At 40.9% G+C, this 13746-nt stretch overlaps 1 protein-coding gene across 1 annotated transcript in view; it reads right to left on the reverse strand.

Annotated features, from left to right (window-relative positions):
- LOC138266081 (trichohyalin-like) overlaps positions 1-13746 on the reverse strand; it is a 475778-nt gene that overhangs the window by 202085 nt on the left and 259947 nt on the right. The window contains exons 17-19 of the mRNA XM_069214443.1: positions 9518-9580; positions 6468-6563; positions 1510-1611 (exon numbers count right to left, since the gene is read on the reverse strand). Of these exons, the coding sequence (XP_069070544.1) occupies positions 1510-1611; positions 6468-6563; positions 9518-9580 (261 nt within the window). The remainder of the gene's footprint in view (positions 1-1509; positions 1612-6467; positions 6564-9517; positions 9581-13746) is intronic.

Below are 13746 nucleotides of genomic sequence, written 5' to 3' on the forward strand. Positions count from 1 at the left end.
GCCCCAGCCTTTGCATACCCCCTTGTCACCTACCCGCCCTGTTCCCCTATATTTTTACATGACATTCAAAGTTGAAACACAGAAACTGCTCTGATGAGAGTTTGTTTGGGAAATGTGAAAGATTTAAAGCTCAACTGTTTAAGAGTCTGATTCCACAGTCTGAAACATTGGATGGAGGTAGGTAGCATAACTGAATGAAACTGCATGCAAATACAATGCACAGCACTTCCTAGCAAAAGCGCCATCTTTTCTGGTTGAAGCTCCGTGTGAATAATGCTTGCAAAAAGATTGGAGGGAGGCAATAGGGGCTGCTCTATAAACTTTACTTTGGGTACCTGTCTTTGAAAGCTCACCGATGCTGGTGTTGCCCTTGTGGAATGACTATAATGGTACTGAGCAGTCAGAACACCTCTAACACAGTAAGACTTTGAAATTAAAGTCTTTTCACTTTGAACTAGTGGCTTTATGTGCTTTACTGCCTAGGGAGAGTCTATTATAGCATATGAACAGATGATCAGGAAATTCTATAAAGATTTACTTAAAGGGCTTTTAGGACAAATGAAGATCAGTCTGTGGGACAAATAGGCCTCAAGCTTGCCAATTCTTTTGTCAGATATGTTTGCTGCAATAAAGGCAGTCTTTTAGACCAATAGGTCTAGGTTGTGCAAATCTGTATGCTCACATTTATAGTGCATCAGACAAAGTAAGGTCCATTTTAACTCCCTGGAAGAGTAAAATCTCTAATAGACTGTGAGGATGAAAAAGTCAATGTCATCTCAGTGCCACTGTCTGAAACGTGTCTCTTTCAGTCCTTCAAGAAATCTTCAAGGCCCAGTAACAGACCCTAAGCCATTTATTTTGAATTGCTTCATGCCTGAGTTTTTTCTAACAGCATATGTACCGCAATAATGTCTTTAGAGATGCCCACATATTCTTAGATTTCAGGAATCAAGTCCTCAGGTTCAGCAATGGAAGGAATGAGCGATGACCAACTCACTTTCCCCTGGGCAAGATCTCGAACATTAGGGAGCACAGGTGCTTTTCTGCAACAAAAGTGGGGGAGATTTTGGATAGGTCGTAGTAGTGTAGAGACATCCTACATTCCACAGCACATCTCATCAAGGGCCTGAAGAAATATGATCACATCACCCCCTCCATGATGAAAATCTGCTGTCTTTGGAAGCATGCACAATCTTCAAAACCAGCTGCATCATTTACAAAGCCATAACAGTACCCCACAACCTCACAATTTCTGGAGGTTCTTTGCACGCTTGTAGCCAGGACATAATCAGACTGCGGATCCAGTATAAAAAAGAAAAAAAAACAAGACAGCAGGGCTTTTCCATTTATGTATTCAGGATCTGGAACTACATCACTATATCCATCAAGACTTTTCCAATTTATAAAAGAGTTGATGACTCCCCTCTTTACACATATACACACATACAATTTAAGAATTCAGTAGCAAAGATAAGGGTGTTATAGTGAATTATAAGGTTTGCTACTCACCATTTCCTTGGCTTCATGTTTCAGCTCTCCAGCAAGCTTCTTCATGGACGCCTTCTGCAACTGGATTCCTTCTTTCAACTTTGAAATTTCCTCATCCTTAGACTGGGTGCATAAAAGGGAGAATGACTCATCACCTTTATTGCTTGACTATTCAGAGATTCAGATTTGAATGATAAGAAACATTAGCCTTCATTAATCATTTGTAGTCCTCTGCAGCAAACTACAATCTATACAGACTTTCAAGAAGAAAGTGCGGGGATCTTTGCAAAGAAATTATAGAGAACCACCATCCCTTCAGAGCTGAGGCTCAGGATTATAGCTCGGTTAATCTGTTTGTCGCTAGAGTAAACTGGACAATAGGAAATACATTAGGTAAACTAAGGGACTCTTACCACAAGACGGTAAACATAAACATCTTTACATACTAACATATTGGCTTCTTAAAAAATAAATACTTCTAGTACTGTTTCAATCTTTAACCGCTGATGTAAACCTCCTGGGAGCCAGTGGAATTCACACCTGTACCTAAGACTGACCATCAGAATGAAGCATCTGTAATTCACAGTGGAACAGAAATAATATTGCTCATGAAAAATGTATTTATATATATTTACTCACCCGGTGCCACTTGCCACTGGGCAGTTATAGTAAGATCTGGGTTCCAGTAGGAAAAGCATTTTTGCTTTCATAATAATTTTGGTTCAGTTTGATAAATCTTCAAAAACGTCTCATCCATCTCAAGTGTTTCCTGGAACGTTTTGAGCTGATCTGACAAGCAGGGGCTTTAACTATTCATTTTTCCATAGAACAATTGAACAGCAGTACCGCCAAAACTGCTAAACTGAATTACACAAAATTTGGCAAAAAGCTAGACTGTCTTCCTGAAAGCGTGCTTTTTGTGACCTGGTGTAAATCCATTCAGTTTATATTTCAGAGCATCCACGGACCTGACAGATTTCAAACTGAGATTTGATTGGCCGACGCCATCAACAGCTATGTGGCAGCAGCCATCTGAGCACTCAGTCCAGAGTCCTTAAAAAATGCAAAAAATAGATAAGAGGGACCATGGTTGAGATAGCCTGCCCGTAACCCCAAGACCTGATTTTGGGGGGGGTACCAGAGGGACCCTCCTTCCCCCAAACCAAACATGTTTTTTGTAAAAATCTTGCCACAAATTTGCGGAGGTTCCTAAAATCCTCTGCAAAATTGAATAGTAAAATTCAGTCAAGATATACCTTCCCCCCACCACTTCCCTCCTGTGGTTGGCCAGGGCTTGGGCAGCACTACTGAATATTTAGGAGTGGGTCGAGCCTCTGGGAACCCCCATAGAACCCTCTAAAGAACAAAATGTCTTTGGAAAAACCTAACAACTCAATTCTCCTCCCCTCAAAGGAAATAGGGGCACAATCAGGTAGTTCCAACTCTCTATATGGCTACGTCTCATCAAATACCTCCTTTGTGATCATAGTAATTTTGGCTCCTATATTAACAAATCAACCTACAATCTCACAGGTTCGTCTCCAATTTGAACCTCAACATAACAATCAACACACTCACAAGAATCACCAGTCGTAATACCAGCTTCGTTGACAACAAGTACCATGTCCTGAAGATGCACCTGAACCTTAGGCTAACCACTGTCATTCTCTTCAGAGGAATCTGTAACCACATTGATCAAACTTTCTCTGTTTCTTTTGCCCTGGGCACACTTTTACAAAATGCCCAACCATATTACATGTTACAAATTCGCCTCAACACCCCTTCCCACATTTGACATGACCATCGTAACCATATATGAAAGGCATACTGGGTTGATTAAATAGGGATTTCCTGGTTTATAATCTTCTTTAGACTCTCTTCTCCTTATTACTCTTGTTGTGTCTAGAACATACAACATTAATTGCATCATTCCATGTGTCATACAATTCCTTAACAGAATTCTGAGCAGATTCAAAACTCTTAGCAATTCTAATAGTTCCATCCAAAGTGGGATTACCCATAGGCAACATCTTTTGTTGTATTTGTCTTTTTGCACACTGACAAATAAATTGATCATGCATCAATTGGTCCTTAAGGGCCATATGTATTATTATTCTAAATTGTGATTACTTAGTTGTGTTTTAGAGGCAGAGGAGTGACAGACTGCATAGTCTAAAAACATCTATTTCCAAATAAGGCAAAATGATAAACGCCAAACAGTCCAAATATGCACTATGTGCATGTCTATAGTTTATCTGCACAGGGCTCACGTCACCAGTAGACACGCCAAACCAATTGTAATAAGAAACCCTTGTTTAACTGTGCGTATCACTGTAGGCCAAAGAAAAGAGACCTGTGACTAGACAATATGCAGAGCACAAGAGCTAACAGGATGAAAATGCCTTAACAGAAAGTGTGCACATTAAAGATAACATATAATAAGCTGTGCACTTAATGGAACTCATGTGCAGTGAACAAAATAAAACAGAAATAAAGCATCTCAGTCATAAAAGTGTGCACATCACTGATGATGTGAACAGTTGTGCACTACACTTAGAGTCACCATGTACTGGAAACTGGTGTGAGCAGGTGCATACATAAAAAATCGAACCAAAAATGGCCACCATCTTCGTTGGAGCGTCACACCATGTGCCTATGCATCGAAGACACAATGACGCATATGCATCCTTGCATCGTCCTCTGTGAATGCTCCCACAAAATACTCCTATGTGGCACAAGCACATGGACCAAATACATTTCTGTACAGTACCAATTTTTTTCCTGAATACATTTTGAAGCAAAACAAACATGCTGATCAACGGGAGAAAATTCCACAAAGGGCACGCCAACCGAAAAAGGCTCTCCCAGGCTGCTAAAGGGTGATTGGATTTTGTTGATGGCATCTCCGTGATGATTGCCAATAAAGTGATGTAGGGACTCATGACACATGTATAAATAAAGGGATCTTTATTCACCAATTACATCTGGAGAAGCTGCCAAAGAGTGCCTCCCGTAGTAATTACTCTTTTTCAAAGAACATGCACTGACTGTTAAGTGAAATATTGACTTGTGATAGTTAACTTAATTTATGCATCTCTAATACCAAACCACTTCCACGAGTAAGCCTTGAACTGCTCGACTTCACTACAGTCAGGGTCAGGTGCTAAAGGGGTGTGGTTGGCACTTAGCTTAGGGTCCGATACTACTGCATGTCCCCACCCTAGGAGACAAAATGGTAAATGGCTTTGATTGTCAATATTAGCCCAGAAACTGACTGCCGTGGGAGTCCTGAAAAGTTTTTAATTAAAATGTCTTTAAGTCATACAAGTAAGAATCAGTTTTATGAAGGGGAAGGAGGTTATCAGTGGTCATTGTCCTCATGAGGCAGTGCAAGGGCATCAAAGTCAAAGACTTAGTCTACCACAAAGAATCTCTGAGCTCTGGGAAAGTGCTTTGCCAGTAACATCACTGAAGCTTGATTTCCCATACTCTCTCACAACACAAATAGTTTACTCTAACAATAATGGCTATAAGGGCGTTGTTTTGATCAGCTTTGGGGGTTTCATCATAGTTACCTTTCTGAGGGTGGTCATATTCTGCTTTGAGGACATAATTATAGTAGGCTTCAAAGGCAATGTGCTAGTCTGCTTCAAGGGCAAAGTCCTACTGTACTCCAAGGGCAAAGTCCTAGTGTATTTCAAAGGCAAAGTACTAGTCTACTTCAAGGGAAAAGTCCTAGTCTGCTTCAAGAGCAAAGTCACAGTCTGCTTTGAGGCTAAAGTCCTAGTATGCTTCAAAGGCTTACTCTGCTTCAAGGGCGAAGTCCTACTCTGCTTCGTGGGCAATGTCCTAGTCTGCTTCAAGGGCTGAAGGAGGCTGAGACCAAAGATTGGATACTTACTTGATGGGCTTTAAATTCTTCTGTGGCACTGGGACTGGAGCACGTGTAGGCGCAGTGTCTAGATGCATTGTGGTTGGGGTTTCCAGAGTTGACAAGCCTGCAGGAATATGCCCCACCCCTTAGAATACGCCCAGAGAGTACAAGAGCAATTCTGAACAGATCCAGAATAGCCAGCTGAAGGCTCAACATGCAGAAGGTCAGCCGAAGGACTAAACTACCTCAGACTCATCTTCTTTAATTTGAGATCTTATCCGACAATGAGAAATAGGCCGGCGCCAGAGAACAGTACCGAGACTCTGAACAGTACCAGAAGTCGGACAGTTGAGCCATAACAGGACTGTTGGGTCATGACAGGACTGTTGGGTTATAACAGGACTTCTCTGTCCTAAGGTGCATTTGTGGGAGAATCTCTGGAGAATGCACCCTGGGAGGTGACTTACATGGGGATGTGGGAGAGTGCCGTAACGTCTCCCTGCCAGGTGACTTACCTGGGGGTATGGTAGAGTGCTTTGGCATCTCTCTGCATGCGCTGGCCGAAAATAAATTGGCCTCCCACTTCCTAATAGTTTTTGAACGCACACAGACACGGAATTCACAGGCTGTGGCATAGTGTTTCATGTTGTGTGGGTCCCGTAATTACATCTTCTGGCAACACTTGCAAGATAATGTATACTCTGAAACTTTCAGAGGAGACATATGACCTAGTCACTGTCACAATGCTGTAGAAAAGTATCAGTGAGACACCAAAAGGGCTCCCAGTCGATGATGGATGGAAAAATAGCCTAATGCTTAATATACTCTAGTGTCATCATGTTAGGAGGTGGAGTCAAGCTTGAAGCTATATTGCACCACCTGGCAGCACTGGAGAGATACGTGGAAAGGTTTCTGGGACTAATTTAAAGCTTGGAAGTTTAACTTATATAGTGAGGAATCTTTAGATAAAACCACCAGAAGCTGTTTGTAGCATCCAAACAGTCACCAGCTCTAGCACAATCTCCTCCAAGAAAGCAAGTCTGAAAAATGTTTGGTTAATATAAATAGTAAAAAGGGATCGGTTTAAACCATAAGTTAAATGTACCTCCACAACCTTCATGAGTGTCTCAGTTTCCTTCTTGAAGGAGGCAGCTTGGTCATTTAGGGCTTGGGTCTTTATCTGCTCCATGCTCTCTGCAAACTAAAGAAAAACTAGTTAACACGACCAGTAAGCAATCTCAAAACCCCTTTTGTTCTAACAATTACCACTAAAATCACCTCATTAGAAATGCCATGACATTATTCATCCTTACCTCATGCTTCTCGCGGTCTCTTCAAAAGTTAGACAGTCCCCCCTCAATTACCCTCATTTTAGCCGTCACTCTTTTATTCTTTCCATAATCAGAATTCTTCTTCGTTAATTTACTCATATTTAATTAATTTTTAAGCTACTCAGCCACATACTCCCATTTGTGACTGTCTTCTCTCCTGCACTCATTCTTCCACTAGTCAATTAATTCTCCCTCAGATGCCTTCACGATTACTAGTATCTTAATTAATCCTCATGCCCCTAAATTCCTCATTCAATAAGCGTATTCCTTGTATAAATGACCATAAACCCTTTCAAAAACTTTCACTCAACCCCAAATGCTACTTTCTTTGGAATCCATCCTTATTCTCTACCACTTGCCCCAATCATTTTAAAATCACCTTTATCCTTTCTTTACTTGTCCTCACGATGCACTACATTTCCTAGCCACTTCACAACAGTTCATTTCTTGATAGTTTGTTTCTGTATCCCAAAACAAACAAATCATTGTCTGGTAGGCTCAGAACCTACTCAGCGTGTAGAGCTGCTAGTGTGGCACTACTAGGAAAATTGTTTATTGCAAAACCTTTCACATGGCATTATTGCCTTGATACCGATCCTAGAGCACACGCAGAAGATGGTCATGCTTCTCTACAGAATCTTTTTGGTTAATATTGTAGGAAATTCTTTCCCTTTTCCTGTTTTCTCTGCCTTTGTGAAGGATGGGCTTGCTATTCTATTCAGTGTTTATGACTAACAGCGAAGATCCCCTGCAAACCTAGTCCTCTTCCAGGAAAAACATCACTGTAGTTTTAAACTGACTACAATGCCACCTACAGGGAATGATGGGATATTTGTAGTAAGCTGTTCCTTAAAAGAGCAGAGCTCTTTTCCCAGGTTTTCAAGCTTCTGTTAGGCAAAAATCCCCTTTTCTCTTTTCCTTCCTTTAGAAAAGGTTTGTGAATTAGTTTTCTAGTCACTAGGTGACTCTGGTGACATCAGGCAATTATGTACATATTTTAGGGATGGTGAATTCTTAATTACGGATCTTTGCGAATCCCAGCTAGTTAACTGCAATTCCTAATGTATGAAACCCATTCATTTTGCGATTCATAATGGTGTCACAGTTGACCTATCTCATGAATATTAATGTGGTAGGTCGCAATTTGCAACCCACTAGGAACTGCTGCCATCACAGGGATGGTGGCCTGCTGGGACCATGTCCCTTGGACCACTGCCTGCTCATAAAAAGTATCTGTATCAACATTCACAAAGGGGGAAGTGGTCCCATAGGGACCCCTTCCAATTTGTGAATGGTTACCACCACCCTTGAGGTGTCAGTAAAAACTTACATTTTGCCAACGTAATTTGGTTGCAAAACATTCATACATAGCACTGTGAATCAGTATTAGGAAGGTGGCCCTAAACACCCCCTCTTCCAAATACTGAATCACTAAACACACATTGTGATTCGGTAATATGTTACAGAATCAATTTTTGTGTTTTGTACATTTAAACACCTTTATAGCGGTCGCAAATGGCCCGATTATGTGAATCGGGCAGGTGGTGATCTCAAAGGTTTTGTACATATAGCCTTTTCTTTCTATTTAAAATGTATTTTCAAATATTATTATCCAATATAGCCATTTCTTTTTCTCAGGCTAATTGCCTTTTTTACAAAACAAAAGCTTATATACATTTTTATACATATTTTGCAAAATGTGTGGTGGGAACGCCTACATAAGCAGGACAAATCAGTGCTTATGACTTCTACTGAAGATTCAGTGGAGGAAAATTAAAGGTGCAGGAGTGACCTTCCTCCCCAATATCTTAACAATCTGAGATACCAGGAGAGCCTAACAAAGTGAAGAGCGTTTCACCCCCTCACAAAAATGTAAACTACCATGAGATAAGCATTCACAGCTGAAACTCGTAAACCCTTTTTGCAAGTAACAAAGAAACATCTTGCACTTTAGCCAAGGACGCTGTACGAGAAAGCCAAATGCCTAGAATTGTGCAACCTCTACAACCCAAATTACTGCATCTGGCATCTCACAACAAGTAGAGCACCTCATCAGAAATGACAAGAGAACAAACAACAAATTTTAGATGTTCAGGTGGCAAAATTGCAGCAGTACGCAGTTTGCTTCCAAATCTAACCTTACTGCCTTCCTGTGATTAGAATAATGCAAAAATCACAAATATGACTCACTGCCTTGCTAAGATGCAGATATTCATGAACAACATCTTATCATTGCCTTCCTTTTCCATGTGTCCCCTCGTACCACAACCTCCTCGCTCTTGCAGCTACTAGTGGTTGGTTACATTCATGTCAAACTTCCTTTTCCAAATAATATTTACTTTCACCCTCAAACAACTCTACTCCTAACAAATGGAGAAATGTTGCCATTCTTATGTCTGAGTTGAGTATCTTCTGGGACTTTGTCACACAATGCACAGAATAATAGGATGCCCCAACAAATTCTGCAGCCACACTTTATACAGTTAATTCAAGGCACTTGCAACATAAATTAATACATTCCCTGCTGTTGTTTTAGTTTATAATCAATCTTTTAGATTCACCCACAGCATCAGCTTGGTACCAAATGTTACAGGGCTTCAAACTGTGCATGGGTGGTAGGAAAGTTAAAGGGAACTAATGTTCTGCTGCCTACAATACAAAAATGTATCCTACAATGTTGTGACTCATTAAAGAGGTTATTTCAAAATTCACATTCATATATTACAATACATAAGAGATACTAAACACATGTGTATAGCAATAGTCAAGAGGTGCAGATTGTAATCATCTCATCTGTATGGCTTAGGAATATTTTAACAGTCACCTGTTGAATCTCTTGTTGTTTTAAACACTGCAGTTCTTTCCGTAGTTCTGCCAGATGAAGCTCCTACATTGAGAATACATAAATTAGTTAGTACACTTGGATTTTATGGCTCCCAGCATTTAGGAAAGCTACATATTTCATGCAAAAAATTACAAGTCACTTATGCCCAAGTGCCAGGATTCTGCCATTGGGTGGCAATCACCACGGTCCTGTGGGGTCCTGCCTTTACACCAGTTTATGTCAAAACACTCTTCAACACATTGCCACTTTGCTCCAAAACACACTCCAGAATCCTGGGTTCCAATGCACCATCTTGTCTTTTCTTGGGTTTATGTTGAAATCTTGGTTATTATTACTACAGAGTGCTAGTCTGGTCCGAGGACCCTTGCACCGAGAATCGCTCCGAGCTGTTCTTCCCAAAGAGCTGCTAGGGATCTTGCAAATGTCATAGTTAGACTTTCGCTCCTAGGCATGACAGCAATTTTGTTTATAGGCGACTGAGTCACTCAGACAACAAGTCACAACTGTCAGCCCAACACTCCCGGCACAGAAACAGTACCTCAACAAAAACCCAAACAGTAAATGGGGATTTCTGGCAGCCTTAACATTGGAATCTAGATAAGACCTCTCAGGGAAGTTGTTGTGGAATGGAAGTTATCCTTTTTTCACGTTATCAACAAGTCTCAGTCACACACAGGCAACTAAGAGATGCAGGAGGGTTTTAAATATATTTATTGAAAAGAATGCAATCTACTGTAAAATGTACGAGCTGCAATGATTAGGATAATGATCAGTAAAAGAAGCATAATTGTGAAGATGAGAGTTGTGAATACAAACCCACCCACCATCTTGCAATAAACATGAGATGTAAAATTACTAGCAAAGATAACCTTTTCTCTAACCTAATGAGAGCTAGGTATGATGAACCTAATCTGCCAGTACCACATTCATTAGAAGAGTCCCCAACCCTTGTTACCTTGGAATGAGGTCTCTAGGTCAGACTATGTGGTGGCACAAAGGATGAGTTATGCAGAAAGGTGAGGTGCAGATGTTGATGGCATCTTGAAGGAATCCCTCTAATGACCTTGTCCGTGTGAGATGTATTTATACAGCTCATGTAGGACCCCTGATGTAGGTATGTGAGGCAGACTTGTGGCGGTAATTATATAAACAATCCCCAACAAGTGTAAAGTAAGTGAGAAAGAGACATGATGTTCATACCTACGTGCATCACTGATCATGACTCTGATGATGACCCCTTCACAGAGTGGCACTGATAATGCAAATCAAAACATTTCTATAAACTATAAACAATGAAAGCCATCTTAAAAGAAATATTAAAATAAATGAACTAAAACAGAGCATGCTAAGTAGGTTAAAAGTCACTCGGTGACGGGGGCATAGGCCTGTAAGCAAAAAGGCTAAGCTAAACTCCTGAGTTCTAATAAAAACTCAAATGGATTCACCACACAGGATGCTGCAAGATTAACTGCCCCTTGCCATACTGTTTTCTTTTATAGACAGTGCTTAAAATGTGTCAGTGGCTTCCGGTACTTTTCACCGGCATGTACTTTTCAGGGCTGGGTCTATGAAATACCTGCCAACTCACATGGTGGTTGCTTCTCATTTTAGAACTGCATAATAACAACAAACCCCTGATGTTTATTTGTTTATCTGCACTCTAAGAATGTTTTTAGAAAAATTCTAGTTCATTGCTGTTCTCTCTACCATGTCAGAAACACAAAATCATTGGTATCTTGAGTACTTGAACCTAAGCAAGCATCTAATCATGGGGCGGCCAAGAGAAATTGTAGCAGGAGTTACAGCATCTAATTGTTTTGGACGTCTTTGGCTTTCCAAAGAAAAAACAAAACCTGTTCATGCCGAGACGACGAGCACAACACGTGATTATCGCTTCACATGGTCTCCTGGTGAAGAGCCGATATCACACGCACACGGTCAGCCCATGTCTGGGTAAGAAAACAAGTTACTTAGCTGTAACTACAGTTATCCAGTATTAGTATCTTTCATAAATTCACATGCTTGAATCATCCCACTTATCGAAGTGGGAGTCCCACGGTACATGAAAAAAGCAGTGAGTAAAAAATGTCTATAGGCTATAATGCTAGCGAAATCACACATATAGCCTATCTATGTCCCTTTTGTACAAAGAACCAAACTTGACTTATGACAAATCAGGCTCCAGTACCCTCTACAATATTCCCCAGAGAAGCTCATTCCCTCAGATTTTCTAGCACAATAGTGAGGTATATGTAATGAAAAGGAAATGCGAGCCTCAAAGGGGAGGAGGGTGAGTCGCATGTGAATTTATGAAAGATACCAATACTGAATAACTGTAGTTACAGGTAAGTAACTTGTTTTCTTATCCAGTATTAGATCTTTCATAAATTCACATGCTTGAATCTGAATAGCCAGCAGTACTCCTAATAACCATTATGCCCACAGTGGATGGTGGGTGCGAGCACTGTAATCTTTCTAATTATATTACTATATAACATATATATATATATATATACATATATATATATATATATATATATATATATATATATATATATATACATACACATATATACATATATATATATGCAAACACACACACACACACACACACGTATCTATATACATTCCTCTACACATATAGAGTAAAACATATCAAACAATAATTGCGGAGGAATTATAAACTATTGCATATAGAATTAGATATACACATTCAAGTAAAAATCTCACCTCAATGAAAAAGATGACATAGGACCGCCTGTCCAAAAAGTGAATCAGCTCTATGTGTTGATTCCAAACAGTAATGCTGCGCGAAAGAATGCATAGTCTTCAACGTTGCAGCCTGACATATCTTGTCCATGGCGATCCCTTGAAATAGAGCAACTGATGTGGAAATTGCTCTTGTAGAATGTGCTTTTGGGCGGCTAGTTAATTGTTTTCCCGCATTCATGTGGCAAAACTGAATGGTGGATGCAATCCAACGAGCTATCGTAGCTTTAGTAACTCCTGTACCCTGACGACCTTGGGCATATGAGACTAGTAGCTGGTCTGTCTTCCGGAGCTGTTTAGTACGCTGAAGGTAGAACTTTAAGCATCGTTTGATATCCATTGTGTGGAGAATCCTTTCCACCACCGTTGATGGATTCGGGAAGAAGGTTCTTAATACCACTGGTTCGTTCAGATGAAAAGATGAAGGCAACCTTAGGGATGTATCTTGGGTTTGTTCTAAGAAGAACAAAGTCGTCTGAGAAAATAAGGAAGGGTTCCTTAGTGGTAAAGGCCTGTACATCAGTGACTCTTCTTGTGGTCGTAAGAGCAAGTAGAGTTGCTATCTTCTATGTCATATATTTCAGCTCCTGTTCGAACAGGGTTTCATTAATTGTGAAAGAACTATGTTTAAATGCCATTGAGGAGGAGCTGGTCACACCGGAGGGAAAGTGCAAAACAGACCCTTCATAAACTGTTTTATTTGTCTGGATGAACCAAGGGAGGGCGTACCCGCAGAACTTCTGTAAGATGATCTAGCAGCCAAATGGACCTTAACAAATGCATGACCGAGTCCAGCCTTTGATAGAGCGAGAAAGTATGATATAATCTGCTCTGGCAAGACCTTTAACTGATGCAAATTGTGTTGATGGCTCCAGATACAAAACATCTTCCATTTGAGCCTGTAAGTCCTGTTTGTACTGCTAGCTTGTGCCCTAGACCAGTGTTCCCCAACCCCCGGGCCGCGGACCGGTGCCGGTCCGTGGATCAATCGGCACCGGGCCGCCCGAGGAACTTCAACTTCATTTCACTGTGGCGGGCGGCTGAGGCGCAGAGCATTGCGCCCTCCCAAGCGGGCCACGGAAAAATTAACATTTACCGGTCCGCGGCAATAAAAAGGTTGGACAACTCTGCCCTAGACAAAACAATTTTGCATTCTTCATCAATGGTCATGCCCTGGAATTCATGAGCGATGCGTGCAACTGGAGAGATGCTGGATCTGGATGAAATATATGACCTTGACTCTCCGTTAGAAGGTCATGCTTGGAGGGAAGATGTAAGGGATTGGCCACTGACAGGAGAAAGAGTTCCATGTACCAATACTGTCTGGGCCACCTGGGTGCTATGAGAATCAGCTTGCAACCCTCGGACTATCTTCTTCCGAAGCCTGGGGATCAATGGGAAGGGGGTAAAAGCGTATGCAAAGATCCCGGACCATCGCA

The sequence above is a fragment of the Pleurodeles waltl genome, chromosome 11 (genome assembly GCF_031143425.1).
Source record: "Pleurodeles waltl isolate 20211129_DDA chromosome 11, aPleWal1.hap1.20221129, whole genome shotgun sequence".
Lineage (NCBI taxonomy): Eukaryota > Metazoa > Chordata > Amphibia > Caudata > Salamandridae > Pleurodeles > Pleurodeles waltl.